The following is a 17,203-nucleotide window of genomic DNA, read 5'->3' as shown; positions in this document are numbered from 1 at the left end:
TGTGTATGTGTGTAGGTGTATGTGTGTGTGTGCGTGTGTGTAGTTGTGTATGTATGCGCGTGTGTGTAGGACATGGACCTGGAGACGGCTTTCGCTAGAGGAGCAGCATCGTGAGGACCCGGTCGACGGTCATGGTGCGGAGGGTGGCGGAGGGAAAATAAAATGATAGGAAGCCAAAAACAGTCAAATGAAAGCAATAAGCAATCGGGATTGCTCAAAAAAGAAAAATAAAAAAAATCCCTGTTAGTGTTCGAGTAGAGTGCCTTACCAGCATAAACCACGATGCCCTCCACGAAATCAGCATTCTTTAGCACGCAGTCCTTCAGAAGAAGATTTTCTTTGCTGATGGGGATCTTCTCTCCAGTTGGCTGGGTCCTGAAAGCATACGATCAGTGATGTCAACACGGAAGATTATCATTCAATTTGCTACCAGGAAAAAGAAAATAATGGCTTCCTTGCTGGAAATCCATATTGTTATCAAGGCCGTAGCCAGGATATTTTTTGGGGGAAGGACATGGTCGGAGGCAAAAATGGTTCCAGACATGTAATGGGAAAAAATAGCGTTTAAAAATTATGTTTATTATGTTGTTTGCAAAAATTAAACTGAAATGTAATTAAAAAAAATAGTTTCTAATAATTATTTTGATTAACTACTTCAAAAATTTCGTAATATATTTAGACTCGACAGAATAAGAGAACTAACTGCCTGCACTTATACGGTCTATAATAAATGATACAGTGTTTATTACATGTCTACAATTACAAATGCACGCAACAGAAGCTTTTAAAAAAACTTTCGAGCAAGTTCGTGCAAATAGTCACAATTGAAAAGCAATCTACAATTGCCACCTGAAAAAAAAAAAAAAAACACCCTTAAAGGCTGATCTACAAAATTACGCATTTAATTAAAAGTATAATTAGATTAAAAATGGTAGTTTTGATCATGTAAATCTGTTGAGTAGTATTGTTGAAGTATATATAACAAAGAATGTTTTTAAAATGTTATTTTGTAATAAAAGTCATTAACATTCTGGCAAATAACCGAGGTGTAAAAAAAGTCTGACTGGAAAGAAGATTGATATAACAAGGTCAAGTGAAGGAGGAGTAGAGGGAAGAATTTTGATCAGATAGTCATCGTTTCTTTATTTTTTAGAGAAAGGTTAAAATTTCGGGGGAGGATTTATCCCGACGGTCCCCACCCTGTCTAAGCCCTGATTGTTATGTTAAGCAACATAATGTTCATCTGGATTAAGCCTAGCGCCTTACGTCTAGATCGGTTTATTATACGACAGTCAAGTCCTTAATTTAAGGCAATACCAGAAGGCAGAACCAAATATGCTAACGGGACTAAATTTTCTTGGTCACACAATGAACCATTTGCACTTTAAGTAGCACATCTTATAACTGTGCAAGAATATGGAAGCGTACTTTGTTGGCACAGTATTGTGTATCAGTGCAAGTATTTTTCATCAATGTGAACGCAGTACAAGAAACCGTTTTTGTTAGTTGTTAAATTGCCATAAAAACTGCCAAAAATGCTAAATAATGTGCTGGTGTCTCCAGCACAAGCACTTATACTTGCTTGATAGTGGAACACCACTATTAAACTTTTGTACATTTTTTAAATGTTAACTTAAATCAAGAAAACAGAAGACTTCCCATTTTTGACACATTTGGTCTACTTTAATAGATTTTAAACACTCAATCTTTGGCAAGTGCCTTGACTTTAATTACGAAAACTTGAAAACAACACTTACACGCATCCGTTGAAGCGGTAGATTTTGTGGTTGGGAGGATCGCATTCGATTCTGCCCTGGAAAGACGAAGGATGAAATGCAAGATCCTAGACAAAAATGAAGAGAAAAATATCACTATATGCGAGAAGGACGAAAAAGATATTCATTAGATATTAGTATTTTAGTAAGTTGGAATTGAAACAGGGTTCATACTCAATTTCAGAAATAAAATGAAGGAGTTTTGGAGGAGTTTTGAAGAAGTACTAATAGGCTGTCCTTAAATAATGTCGCACTTTTTTTTCAACATGTTTCACCTTTGTCACAAAGTGTCACACTTTATCTTACTACTCCTCTTATCACATGTCATATTTTTTAAAAGCATATTGTTATAATAACTGCGTGATGTTACTTTTTGTCACTCTATCTCTTCCCCTTGTCACATTTTCATAAACCCGTCTCCCCCTCAAGGCAATAACATCACTTGTGGATGATTCATATCATAACGGTGATTTTCTAAACAATTTTTTTTTAACACAATCACTTAATATAGTACATCTGCTTGTGTATTTTTAAATATTTAAATAACAATTAGGCAAGTTGACTTTTGCAGCTGAGAGTGGGGTGAAGGAAAAAGCAATAATCATAAAACTTGAAAAAAAAAAAAAAAAAATAGCAAAACACCATTTAAGCATGGTTTACTTCATTTATGAAATGCCTAAGTCATCTAAACTATTTTAACCTTAAACTTTTATAACTTCTATGATCCATTTGTATATCACATCTTTATGAAAAAATAAATATACGAAATTACTACAGTAAAATTGCCCTTATACCTTCACCCTTGTGACAAAGTTAAGTTGTCGATCGAAGTATTTTAAGTTACTGTCATAGAGGAAGATTATGTCTTGAACTAAGAAAGAAGGAGTTTTGAAGGAGTTCAAACCAAAATGAAGGAGTTTGAAGGGCCCTTCAAAAAATATCCTAAATGAAGGAGTGTTGGAGGAGTTTTGAAGGAGCGTACGAACCCTGTGAAATGAAATCGAAAACAAATGTAAAGGGTCATTCCATAGAAATGTCAACCTCAACCTCAGAAATTTTTTCCCCCCAAAGCCTTAATTGTGACCTATCATTTCATTCAGCATACTTTCTAGTACATAAATCCAGTAATAGTTTGCAAAAATTTCATTCGGTATTTTTCATCTGGCTTTAAACGTGCGAGGTTGTAGAAAAGGCTTAGCATGTGCAAAAAACATGCGTCCACGTTTTCTTGTGTAATGTAAAATTTTTTGCAAATTTTTAAAATAACTATATTTATTCTAAATGATTAGATGTTGACCCAATAAAATTGACTGTTATTTTTGCATACATTATAAGATAAGTACTTTAATTAGTTTGGTTATTTCACTGAAAATATTTACGTTACGTTAGTCACGAAAATGTACTATTTTCTGTTTAAAAACTAAACCAGATGATTGAACCAAACAGCACTTTTTATTTTCTTACATCTGTATCATATCTTCTTAAAAAGTGCAAAATATTTATTTCAGTATCAGTAGATATAAAATAATTAGTGTGACTAACGTAACATTTGAGCTGTGACTAACGTAACAGTTTGCATGTGACTAACGTAACATTTTAAAAATGACTGCTAATATTTAAACTTATTTAACTTAATGTACATTTTCATGTACAATTTTGAATATACATGCATTCTATATTGATTAAAAATATAAAGGGTGAAAAATACCAGTAAAATTACATTGTATAGACCTTCTGTTTACTTAAAAAAATACTTTTTTAAAGGTCTTTATAAAGATACTTCCAATTTAAAGAATTATTAAAAAAGAAAAAAGGTGAGTAAAGCAAATTGAGTACCCTGCTGAATTAGCATTCAACACAAGAATCCAAGCTTAAGAATTAAGTTAATAGAAGTACAGTCTTAACAAAGAAGAACGTCTCTATTTTTTAGAAAATACATGTCCACCTATTATTAAAATGAAGTAATGGCTGCTCGTTGGAAAACATTTGAAGATGTTACATGATACAGTGACAATAAGCGCTGCTGCCATATATTTCAGAAAATGCACGCCTGGTATTTTGCAAAATGTCCTGGTGAGTCCTTTAGACTCAAGGGTAGACTCCTCCAGACAACATATTCGAGATTCCTGAGTGGCCACACAAAAGCTCTTAGATTCTCTGGGAATATCAAGACTTTTCCGGAGTGTCACTGGTGCTCTGCTGGAGAGGTTTCACCTGCGCACATTCTATCTTGTTTGGGTTTTACGAAGGACGAGGTCCTTAGTGACCCATTGCTGTTCTTGGATTTTTTGCAGATATTTGGATTCATGGGGGTTGTTTAGCATTGCTAAACATGCCCGAGATAAGTCAAAAAAAAAAAAAAAAATTCAGAAAATGCAAGAATGATCATTTAGAAATTCAAACATTTGCGATGATATCTGGAATTAAAATGCATTCTGCAAAAACGTTCGAATATTTTTTTTTCAATATTACATTTTAATTCAAAAGCATGCACAACACGATTCGTTCGATGAATCAGTAAACCTTAAAAAATAATATGTTATTGAAAAGTACTGCGAAGTTTCTTATGACGATAACTAGTATATCGGCAGAATACTAGAATTCGGTGAAACTGTCAATTTCCATAAAGTTAATTTTTTTAAAGAGAGATATTTAGGATTTAATTAGCCCAAGAATGATGTTATTCAGTTTGTAAAAGCATTTTTTTTAATTCGTTTATTTTTTTCGCACATTCAAATTGAGTTAATTGAACTGAATCCTTCCATTCAATTTCTTACACTATTATAGAAAAAAAAGTAAAGAAAGAACCATAATGCAACACAAAGAAGGTTCCTAAAAAGTGTAAAAGTAATATAAGAGCAAGAAATCAATTATAAAAAGTTTTTTATGGGCATTCATTGTTTGTTATTCGATGGTTACGTTAGTCACGTTACGTTAGTCACACACAGTTTTTCGTAAAAGTACCATTAAGGGCCAAAAAAGATTCATCTGTAACAAATCTGTAGTACATTTTTAAAAATAGATTGTTTACCTCTTACAAATATATCGGCCAATTTTAAATGCCTGCGTAAGTTTCAGAAAAATTTGCCTCGTAACATAAGCATTGTTTCTCAGGGTTGCAAAAATGTTACGTTAGTCACAATGCCTTTTTTGGTGAAAAAACACCTGCCAGCGCTTATTTTGCTTCAAATTCTTGGTGGAAATGAAAAATAGTCACCTTGTACATTTTAAATCTGCATATTAAACCAAAATACATTCATTTTTACTGCCGGTGTAAGTAGAAAGAGTTTGAAAATCAGCTGCGAATGTTACGTTAGTCACTATGGAATGACCCTAAACTAAAACATGGTACTGACTGGAAAATGTACGTATGTAGGTAGTGTGTAGGTAGTGAGCCGTCCACAAGTAATGTCACGTTTGGGACGGGGGGGGGGGGGGGAAGCATGGAATTGTGAGTTTTGTGACTAGGGAAGAAGGGGTAACAAGAAGTGTGAACATACATTTTGGTTTTAAAAAATAATACTTAAATTCAACAGATTTTTTTTTTCGTACGTCTAAACATATTTTTTTGAGACCAAGTCTTGAAATTACACGTTCCCTACGAAAGGAGAGTGTCAAGACACGTGTCTACAATGTCATGATTTATTAAGTTCTCTCATTTCTGTACCTCAAAGTCAGACTGACGTAAGTCATATTGTCACTACCTTGCAGGAGTGCGTAAAAACGTTCGTTTGGTGCAGGCAAAGGTGGTAATTCGTGCTCTTATAACAGTACTCGTCGTAAATAATCATAAAAGATTTTTTAAAAAAATAATTACGTTGCTATGGCTCAATGTGGTAAAAAATTCAACAGAGAGATAGATCCGAAAGCCGGCATACCCCTTATATTTTCAACATTGTGTCAGTTATGGTTGAATGTTTGAGATGCACACTTGCTTGAAGTCTAAAGAGTCATAAGCATCGGTAGAACGCCCCTCCATGTCGTAATACGGCTAAATTCTGTGCCATTTTCTCTCAGAGGTTTTGCGGCAAAACATATCAAAATACCTAATGATCCGCGAAACCCTGAGAGATAATGGAGTAGGATTCAGCCGTGTTATACATGGCGTAGGATTCAGCAGTGTTATGAGGGTGCTCTACCGATATTTATGACTCTTAAGACTTCAACGGAAGTGTTTATCACAAACATTCAACCATCAGCAGTGTTACGACATGGAAGGTGTTCTACCGATGTTTATGACTCTTAAGACTTCAACGCAAGTGTTTATCATAAACATTCATCTATAACTAAGATAATGAGAAAAATAAAAGGTGGTACGCCCATTTTCGGATCATTTTGTACGTACAATGCAGTGTAATAACCTGAAAATCGCCATTTTTGGACTGACGTTAGCTTGGCTCATAGGCACAGATAAAATTCTACACAAAGGCAAAAACTTCACAATTAAAAAAAAAAAAAAAAAAAAACGCATAACTTCACAACTAAGTGATTCCATGGCAGGGGTCGATCCAGGTTTTATTTTTTGGGACCCCATTTTGTGAAAAAGCAAAATATTTTTGTGAATTTTCTTTGATTTTGTGAAAAAGCAAAATATTTTTGTGAATTTTCTTTATTTTTGTAAAAAAGAACTTCTTGTGATTTTTTTCTTGGAAAAGATTATATAAAAGCATTTTTAGCTGTCGTATCGTTATAGAAAAGCATTAGACAGGTTTCAGGGGGTGATTGCAAGTTCTTGAAGAATACCTGAAAGTTGTCTAGAGAAAATGCGCTGGGGGAGGGGGGAAGTAAGACCCTTAACATTTTAATTGTAATTTGATACACATTACATTTATTGTTTTTTACAAATATACATATGCAAGGCACACTTTCTTAAGGTGAAAGTCTCACAACAGATTTACTGTTTGCCCCTCTCAAATACTTTTAGATCAATGAAAATTGCACATGCTGCTGAACGTAATGATAACTCCCAATAAATACAATATGAACAGACTTAAAGATATCACATATTTCTTAACACAGAAGAATGTATGTGTTTGAAAAACTTAAAAGTAATTAAAACCCCAAAATAATACTGCACCAGCATTCAGCGTTTAATTTTTTGACATTTGACGTTCTTACATAGTAGGTATTTCGTTTTAAAACTTTGCAATTTAATGATGTTAATAAATATATAAAGAAATTTTATTTGTTTGCCACTTAACAAGGTACAGTCAACATCAAAAATGCGAAAAATTCATTTACCATGGCGCATGCAAGGAAACCAAGATCTTCGAAAGAAATAAAAATATAAAAACAGCATATAAAAGAATTTTATTTTTAGTAAAGTTATTTTAGAATTGGATTTCGAAACTCAATACAAATTAATACTAAATATATATTGCGTAATCAAAGTAAAATTTAGGATTTTCCTGAAAAGAACGGAATTTTGGTATTTTCAAAGATAAATGTTTTGAACTGAAATGTGGGATAAATACGTGGCATTTCTTACCACAAGTTAGAAAATGTTTTTTCATTTCATTGTCATCTAAATTTATCCCCAAAAATCTAACTAGAGATTCAAAATTCTAAAAAATGGCCCATTGCTTCATGATTATAAGTACAAAATTTGAATAAACTTACCAATCAATTTTCTGTTTTTTTTTTTTTTTTTTTTTTTTTTTTCTGTTTTTTTTTTTTTTTTTTTTTGCTTCATTTCCAATCTCTTCATTTTCAGATTTTTTTGAGAATTCCTTCTTTTTGCACTAGATTTTTGTATATTGACAGCCTCTCTGTGATTTTTGCTGCACTCATGTTTTTTTTTAAACTTTATAGGGTGACAGCTTTTCTTGATATCAACTCCAATATTTACTCAAGGTTTGTTCAAATCACTAACACTTCATGAAAGATGAACATATTTTTGCACAAAAAACCCTTAGCTGAATAACTATAGTAAAGCCAGCTATACACCTTTTCATAATTTGCAATGTACTTTTTATTTATTGCATGCTTCTTATTTCCATTTGTACTCCAAAAAACAATGCTTGAATCATTATTTGATGGCTCAATCTCAATATCATCATCAATTGAAGTTGCTCCAGATTCACTTCCAGTATTTTCTGCTCAAAAATCGTTATACTTTCGCGAACTGCCTCACTGTCATTTGATGTACTATCTTTTACCGCATTTCCCGAGCCCTCCAAAACGGGAACATTTGCGTTACCGTTACTGCATGGTGAAGTGGTGGTAGCGATTTCATCGGGGTTGTTAATTGCTGACTTGAAGAAATTCACAATATTTTGGGACCGAACGTTCGAAGAGTGAAATTTTTTAACATAATACGCACAATTTCGGGAGGTACCTCTCGTTGCAGGACGTCCTCGTTTCATATTTTAATTTCTTGAAGAATAATTTTCAACGAACAAGCAATCTCTCCAAACTGAGATTATTGCGGCTATCTCCAGCGCTCCATTATCCGCTAAAGTTATCCATTATCCGCTCCCACACAAATTATAATCGAATAGAATATCAATTTATTCTTTGATGCGCCTAAAAAATGTCCCTCTTAAACACGCGAAGGCGCGAACAAGCTAACTACGAAAAATATCGTCTGCGCTCCTGGATCGCAGACGATCTGTTACAAAAGAAAAATTAATACCGAGAAAGAAAAACGAACTGGAATAATATACAATTACCACATTTTTTTAATTTATCGTCTGCAGATTACGCGATTCCCGCCCACTTTTTAATAAAATCCCCACTCAATCAGTGGTGGCGCTAGGAAATCCCCGACGGAGGGGCAAGCTTTCCCGACAGGGGGGCATAGCCAAATTTTAGTTTGCAAGATTCCCCCCCCCCCCAATTTAGGTGATAAAGAAACTAATCATTCTTGGCGTCTAACAACACGAATTCCCCCATAAAAATTAAAAGCAAAACAATAAAAATTTTAATAAAGATAAAATAAAATAATTAGAAAAATTAAATTTAAAATTAAAAACATGAAACTAGGCTTTTGTGAGCCGGTTCATATCGCGAGATCAATAAACTAGAAACAGTGTAAGAAGCAGAATTTGACGAAAAATCTGAATATGATGTAAAATCATTAAAACTGTGTGCTCTACAGAGTTTATGCAGAGAAAGAAACTTAACAACATTAATGTAGTTGTGAATGTAATGTTGCTCTTACAGAAATGAGGGGGGTCCGGGGGGTCCTCCCCCGGGAAAATTTTCGAAATTGTAGCTCTGAAAACGCAATTTTAGATGATCTTCAGTGGTTTCATGCAGACAAGGGTTGGATGCTCACCTCCAAATAATTTTAAGAAATTGAAGTCCAATAAACGAGATTTTAGTCGATCTGTAATGGTATTTTGTAGGGAGTGAGAGTCGAGGTGCACAACCGAAAAAGTTCCAAAATTAAAGAAACAAAATTGTAGGTTATTGTAACGTTAGGGTGATGAGGTTAATGACCAATTAAGATATTCAGTGTTCCTCCCCCCCTCCTTCTTCCGTAATCAAACCTTATAAACACACAAATTTACGGGATGGAAACTCTAGGGCTCAAGAGTATAGCGGTGCTCATCCACTAGCTCATCAACATATTTATTAGGGAGCAGAGAAATCCACATCTTAAGTAAGCAGAAGAACAGTAACTAATATTAAGTTAAAAAATTCAAAAGAAACTTGAGCCCGATGCCTAGCTTTATATTAAGATGAACCTCGCGAGTCAGAACATGTATAAAATTAAATTTATTTATATTTTCCTTCATTATTTTATTTTTCCGAGATAACTTGGGAAAGCACGAAAAAGGGAATACAATCACAAACTACTAAGTTTTGTTATTGCAAAAGCAGAATCAAGAGAAAAAAAATGAATATCTTTTTGAAGAGCCTTGCTTGCTAAAATCAATTACAAGTATTTTATTTGATAACAAATAGAAACTGGAAACGGATAAAAATTTTGTGCTAAAAAAAATTAGAAAAGGTGCAAATTTTTACGGATTTTAATTATTTTCTATGGTAATAAAAGGTCTACATCGATTAGGCCTAGCTGGTGGTGGATGGAACCGGCGGGCCGCATTGGATTTTGCAATTAAATAGTATAAAAATAAATCCATGATTTTTCCTTCCTTTCTTTCTTTTGATCGTATAAATAATCATGATAGTTTCATAGGGACCGCCAACATATTTCATTCCTAGATTTTTAAAAATATCATCCTGCAAATCACAGATTATTTGTAAGAAAATGTGTGGGCCGCCGAAGCATGTTTGAAATAGAAAATAAAAATTAAAATGTAGTGAGCGAGATTGAAATTATACAAATGAATAGTCACACCAGTAGTTCTAAGCAGGACTGAGGAGTCGGAAGAAAAATGACAGACTCCAACTTCGGGAATTTTAAAGCCTTCGACTCCGATTCCACAAGAACTGGCAGGGGTTGCAGATTTTTAATTGAAAATGATCGACTTTGACTCTTGAAGTTTTAAACTTTCGACTCCTGACTCCGACTTCTTGACCTCAAAATCAGTCCGACTCCAACTTCTCAGACTTGGTTCTAAGTTTTGAATGCACAAAACGAAAGTAATGTGTGTGTGTTGTGCAATCAAAAAAAAAAAAAAAAAAAAAATTAATTTAAAAAAAAAAAGAAAAAGAAACGAAACTTAATAGTATGGTCAGCACCATGCTAAACTTAATAAACAAACGAAGGTGAAAAATCGCGAATCTCGTTTTTTAAATTCAATGGTTTGCCGCAGTACTGAAAAAAGGCTATTACTACTTCGAACAATAAATTTTACACCTAAAGTTATCTATAAAAATTAATACATTGAAAATAACTAAACGCGTCTAATGGACAAAATTTTGTTTTGGCTCTCCTGAAAAGAGCCAATTTTCAGATTCGTTAGTTCAGCATGGTGCCGACGATATTACGCAATAAACAAATTTATGAAGTATCAAAGTGATTAACATTAATTGCACCAATTTTATCTTGTGTAAGGTTTTTTTCTTTCTTTTTTTTTAAATTTACTATATACCTACCTTTTTTTTATTTTTAAAATTTTTTGAAGCACTTTTCATAATTCGAAAATGCATAACCATTAGTTTCAAACTTTTTATTGATCATGTCAGTTGAAATCTGTCATACTTTCAAATTTTAAGTTTGCACTCACTTTCCAGACCAAGAGGAAAAAGTGTAAATTCTAAGTCTTACCCCAAAATTTCCATAAATGGAGCTTTTTTGCAGATCTACGGAGTCGGAGGGAAAATGGTCGACTCCAACTTCAAAAATTTTAGAGCACTCAACTCCGACTCCTTTACCCCTAACGTCAGTTCGATTCCAACTCTCACTCCGACCCAGCAATCACTGGCAGTGTTACGGCCATTGGGGGAAAATGACTCCAACTCTGACTCTTGTCATTATTAACCAACAAAATTCCGATTCAAACTCCTTCTCTCCAAAATCAGTCCGACTCCGACTCCGCAGCACTGCTTTTTTACACTATTTTAGCACTTGAAAAAAAGCATATTAAAAAAAAAATAGAACATAACTTGCAAAAAAAAAACTTAAACAAAACTGAGCCTGGTACCAGTTTGTAAGTTGGTTTGATCGATTTCGAAGGAGCAATGTTGACTTTTGAATTAGACCTGGTCCAATCAAATAATTACAGCTGTATGGACTAAGCGCAGCTTATTGCAGGCTTTACTTTAAGTTAGAAACATGAGTTTCGACTACATGATAACATCTGAAAAAATGAAATTTGGAAGCAAAATATATTTTCAATTGCCTTTAGCACATGATTTATTTATTTATTTAATTTGGCCTTTTCCAAAAGGTTCGCCCCTCCCCTTCCTCCAGACATTTTTCTCAAAAAGAACCCAAACCTGATGCAATACCAACCCGACGCTTAATAATCCAATGATTGTTTAGTTGTGCCAAACCCGATGTTTACTAAATCATTCTCATTTCTTCTTCATTCCCAGCAAAACTATTATGCCCCCTAGTATGCAGCCCCCTAGTATGATCCCCTGATCCCCCAGTATGCAGCCTACAAACAAGATCAATATAAGTTTTTGAGAAACATGTATTTAAAATGTTAAACATGTATTTGCTTTTATTACATTAGTCAAAAGAATTTTTTTCTTGCGTTTAGCATTTGCCGACAAAACATCATTACACTAAAAAATTAAATCTACTTTAGTACGCTTCCTTGTATGAGGTAAAAGGATCATTTACTCATCGATATGTTTTGTTGTAGAATAATCCAACAATAATCAGATAAATTTTAAATAACTATAGTAATAACTTACTTGTAACTACAGAGTGAAAATGAAAGATAATATTGCAGTTATTTACCCAGAGAAGTATTTTAAAACGCATCAATAGTGTGTCTGCACTGGCTGAAGTGCTGTTTAGCAAATGTAATAGAAAAGGAAAAATCTCCGAAGCATGTTTTTTCTCCGATGACCCCCCCCCCCCCCCCCCCCGTCTCGTCCTGGCTGTTGTCATTCGGTACGTATTTGTCTCGTAACCCGATAACCAGATGACGACGCCTTAGGTCTGACCGGAAATCACCACTACATTCGGCAGGGACGTGGATAGTCAAGGGGAGATTGTACTCTTTTATTAGTCGTCGACACCCTGAGGTGTCGAAACCAGCTCATCGATAAATAGAAATTTCAAGGATGAAAAACACACCATTCCCCCCGTAGCAATAGCTATCCCTTATTTTATCACCATCTGGGCGACGTTAAAAGGGGACTTATGGACTCGGGCTAAATTGCAGGTGTCAAGGTGGGTGGCCCCGAAGGGAATTGATTTTTTGTTTCCTTTTTTTTAAATATTTAAGATACTTCTACTTTTTTCTACTAATTTTTTTTGAGTTCATATCCGAGGAAAAAATTTTTCATTTACGATAAACGCCAAAGCAAACAGATTCCCCGACGAAATACAAAATTTTCCCCGACGGGGGGGGCAAGACGTTTCCGACAGGGGGGCAATTGCCCCCCCTGCCCCTCCCTTGGAGCCACGTCTGCACTCAATAAAACTTCCTTTGCTCGCTGTTCCCGTTGCTCACCATTAGCGGACATGCGTTAAAAAATTGCGAAATTGCTCATCTGGAAGTTTCATATTTATTTTAAGAAGACAGCAAGATTAAATAGAATGACCGACGATATTTTTCAGCTGGCATTGTATTTTATCAATAAAAGAAGGAATCTAGGAATTAAACTACAAAAAAAAATAATACCGTTATTCTTTTGGTTTATTGTATGCTGTACGCTCAAACTAGCGTGACTTTGGAAGTTATCTTTTGCTCTTACGCGTACAGTCTACAAGAAAAATAGCAGAAAAGAAAAAATGAATAATGCATTTTAAACCAGCAATTCTCCGTAGGCACCGGTCCGCGAGAAAATTTGACCGGTCTTCGAAGAATTATACCCGTTTCCAATAAAATAAGATTTCCTTATTTTAATTTTATTCCTAATTTTATACGATATTTTATGCATTAATATATCCATTACTTTGCATACGTTTTGTGGTTTCTCTATAAGATTTATTCGCTTATGAAAATTTACACAAATTAGCTGCGCTTATTTTTACATTCAAAGTGTGTAAGTTATTTAAAAAAAATCTTACAATTAACTTTTGTAAGTTTATTTTAAGTAGAAGGGTTTTCTTTCTGGCATTTGTTCAAAAAAAAAAGGACAAAACAGATTAGTTTATTTTAGTGAAAAAAAAATAATAAAAATTTCTACCGGTCCGTGAAAGTTTTTGACGAATTTCTACCGGTCCGAGATTCAAAAAAAGATCAAGAAACGCTGCTTTAAACTAAAGAATATGAGAAAAAGTGGGTACCCCTGGCCTAATCACACCTTTTTTTTTTTTTCATTAAATGCAATCGTGTCAAGTGAGCTTTCGAGAACGCACAGTATCAACTACAAACTGCAGTGAATTTCGCCAATCGGTTGTTCGGCGTTTCCCGCGTAGTCACTCATACTCTAACAGGATTTAATTAACTGCCATACAATACGATTTGCATCAGCATGCGCCAGTATTCAATGCGAATTTCTATGCAATTGATTAAAAAAGGAAAATATAAGATTTTCGAATGTTCTTTTTAACCTTCGTTCGGGAATAATTTTCAGAAATTTTGCTCGTCCGTTCCGTAAGATAACCCCCCCAACTATGAGCCTTAAACTTTTTCAAAATAAACTGAAGAAAATAGGAACAAATTGAAAAAACAGGTGAATATTTTAAAAAAATTAAAAAAAAAAAAAGAAATATGAAAAAAAGCTAGAAGATCTGCAACTGGCAAGGTTTCAATTTGCAACTACTTTTGAGAATTAAAAGTGCATAATTTGGCAAAATAATATGGATAAAGGAAGGATGCGTGCAACTAAGACACAATTGAAAGTTACAATGATTCAAAGGAATATTTAATTCAGAAGTATTTGGTCATTGAAGCAAATCAAACCAACAGAATATAGGCGATTAATTTGCCGTGGCGTGAAATGAGTCAGTCTTCAATTCGCACTCGTGGAACAGCAGAAAATCATCGAATCAATTCTTTATCACGTGCTCATTATTTTTCTTGGATTTTCGCTAGCCACCAATCACAATCGTCCCTCTCTCGTCCCCCCCCCCCCCCTCTGACGCTCTCAAGCAAAAACACCTCACGCAGCAGGCAAAAAGATAAGATGGGGAAAGGTGGAAGAGGGGTAGGCTTTCGCGTAGATGCGTACACATTTGCGGTTAAAAAATATTGTGAAAAGGCTGCCTTTTTATAAATTTTTGTGAAGGGGCTGCTTTTACGACGCGTAATTTTGTGAATGGGGCCGCTTTTGCGATGGGGAATTTTGTGAATGGGGCCGCTTTTGCGACGCAGAATTTTGTGAAAGGGGTCGCTTTTGACATGCGGAATTTTGTGAAGGGGCCGCAAAGCGGCCCCAATTTTGCGCTGGATCGACCCCTGCATGGTCACGTTTGGGACAAAAACTTTCTTCTTTTTTCTTACATTTTCAGATAAGTAAGGTCTGAAAGTTAAAAGCACCTACATAAGTTTAATTACAGCTAGAACAAGTTTGTTTATACTTGGTATGCGCTCCTTTTTGAGTTCTCCTTCTGCTAAACGTAATTAAAAATTCCTTCCTCTGATACTTTTTTGTTTGTACCTGTCCTGAACAAAATTTAGGCATTTATAGCTGCTCAGTCCAAAATATTGTGGAAAATATATAATATACTGGCCAGAGGCTTGAGGAAATTTCAGGGAGTACTTCCTTCCCATATTGTGTGATTTGTTAAACAAAAAATATTTTTCCAATTCTTTTTTTAATTAGTATTTTGTAAATGAAGTTTACTAATCACTTGTGGGACACACTTTTAGACATCTGCTTTAGAGTTCCTTATTTTAGCAATACATCTTTCGAGTCTATTGATGCAAATTTGCTAAATATATACTTTGCTTTCCTACTAATTATTTTTTAGTGTTAGTTTCAAAAAGAAACAAATAGTATGCCGTTCCAAACGAAATCAGACATTTTGTCCCACACGTGACAACGCCATCGTTAGTGTCAAAAATAATACTTAAAAAATGTAATAAACAAATATTTCTTCCCCTAAAAGAATACACATACCATGTGTGCTCAAAAAATACGGTGAGTATGTTCCATTAAAATAGTAATAAGGTTACACATAGAATTTGATTTATACTCCTTCAAAATAGTGTGCTTGGCAAGCAATGCATTTATCCAAACGTTGGTTCTATGACTGGAAGCATTTCTGGAAGACGTTTTTCGGAAGGGCTTTCATCTGCTCTGTCATGGCCCTCTCAATATCAACAATGGTTTTAAAACGTTTTCCTTTAAGCGCAGTTTTAATTTTCGGGAAGAGCCAGAAGTCGCATGGTGCTAAATCCAGTGAGAATGGCGAATGTGGACAGACAGGAAAATTTTTTCCGGCCAAAAACTCGCCGTAACACGACCTTCCTTCAATTCATCGCTGAAAAGTCTCGGAACAAATTTTGCACTAACTCGTCTCATTCGCAACTCATCAGTTAAATTGCTTTGAAAGAAACCAGAAACCATATGAGATGTTAAGGTCTTCCAATAGCTCTTAAATAGTCATTCTATGTTTGAACGAATCACTGTTTCCACTTTTTGCACATTTTCTTCTGCTTTAGATGTTACTGGACGTACCGCGCGCTGCTCGTCTTCCACAGTCTCATTTCCGTTTCTAAATCAGGGTTCGTACTCAATTTCAGAAATAAAATGAAGGAGTTTTGGAGGTGTTTTGAAGGAGTAAAATGAGGTTTTGAAGGAGTACAAATGGGCTGTCATTAAATGATGTCACACTTTCTTACAACATATTTGACCCCCTTTGTCACTATATGTCACACTTCACCTACTCCTCTTGTCACATGTCATATTTTTTATAAACATATTGTTACAATAACTGTGTGATGTCACATATTATCCTCCTCTCTCTTCCTCTTGTCACAATTTCGTGAACCAGTCTCCCCTTCAAGGCATGACATCACTTGTGGATGACCCATTTTACAATATTATAACTGTGATTCACTAAACAATTGTCTTTTTGACACAATCACCTAATGTAGTACATCTACTTACGTGTTTTTAAATAGTTAAATAATAATTGAAAACCTGACCTTTGCTGCTGAGAGTGTTGTGGTGGTGAGAAAAACAATAATCATAAAACTTGAAAAATAGCCAAGCACCATTTGAGCACGTTTTACTTCACTTATGAAATGTCTTAATCCATCTAATGATATTTTCATTTTCAACTTTTATGACTTCCATAATCAATTTGTAAATCACATCTTTATGAAAAAGATAGATAAAAAAATGACAACATTAAAATTGCCCTTATACCTTCGCCCTTGTGACGAAGTTAAGTTGTCGATCGAAGTATTTTAAGTTACTGTCATAGAGGAAGGTTTTATTTTATGTAAAAAAGAAGGAGTATTGAAGGAGTCAAAACCAAAATGAAGGAGTTTGAAGGGCCCTTCCAAAAAATTTCCTAAATGAAGGAGTATTGGAGGAGTTTTGAAGGAGCGTACGAAGCCTGTAAATCGATCATACACCTATTGTACACAGTCTTAAGAGTTACCACATTATTGCCGTACACCAATTTTAACATTTCGTGAGCTCCTTTGCAACTTAAAACAAAACTTAATGTTAATGCGTTGTTCGAAATCCGTGCTGCGCGACAGACACGATAAACTCAACCTCAATCTAGCGGCTCTGGCAGCCGACTGACAAGTTCGAATGTTTTACAATTTGTCACTGCTTGTCTCAGATGATCACGCTGCTGGACAAATCGCAGCATATGGATGTAGCTTCAGCAGTTGCTGCTATAAAACTTCATTCACCGGATTTTTTGATCACACCTCGTACACGTGTGATCTCTTAGGCAAAAAATATTTTGCTCTTGCATGTTTTGA

The 17,203-nt window shown here is 34.6% G+C and overlaps 1 protein-coding gene across 1 annotated transcript in view; it reads right to left on the bottom strand.

The window, feature by feature from the left end:
* The window catches only part of LOC129227868 (phospholipid-transporting ATPase VA-like), a 195,687-nt gene that overhangs the window by 78,741 nt on the left and 99,743 nt on the right, over positions 1-17,203 (bottom strand). Inside the window, exons 3-4 of the mRNA XM_054862487.1 lie at positions 1,758-1,843; positions 269-375 (exon numbers count right to left, since the gene is read on the bottom strand). Coding sequence (XP_054718462.1) covers positions 269-375; positions 1,758-1,843 — 193 coding nt within the window. The remainder of the gene's footprint in view (positions 1-268; positions 376-1,757; positions 1,844-17,203) is intronic.

Source organism: Uloborus diversus, chromosome 8 (genome assembly GCF_026930045.1).
Source record: "Uloborus diversus isolate 005 chromosome 8, Udiv.v.3.1, whole genome shotgun sequence".
Classification (NCBI taxonomy): domain Eukaryota; kingdom Metazoa; phylum Arthropoda; class Arachnida; order Araneae; family Uloboridae; genus Uloborus; species Uloborus diversus.
This window is presented reverse-complemented; position numbering and strand designations above follow the sequence as displayed.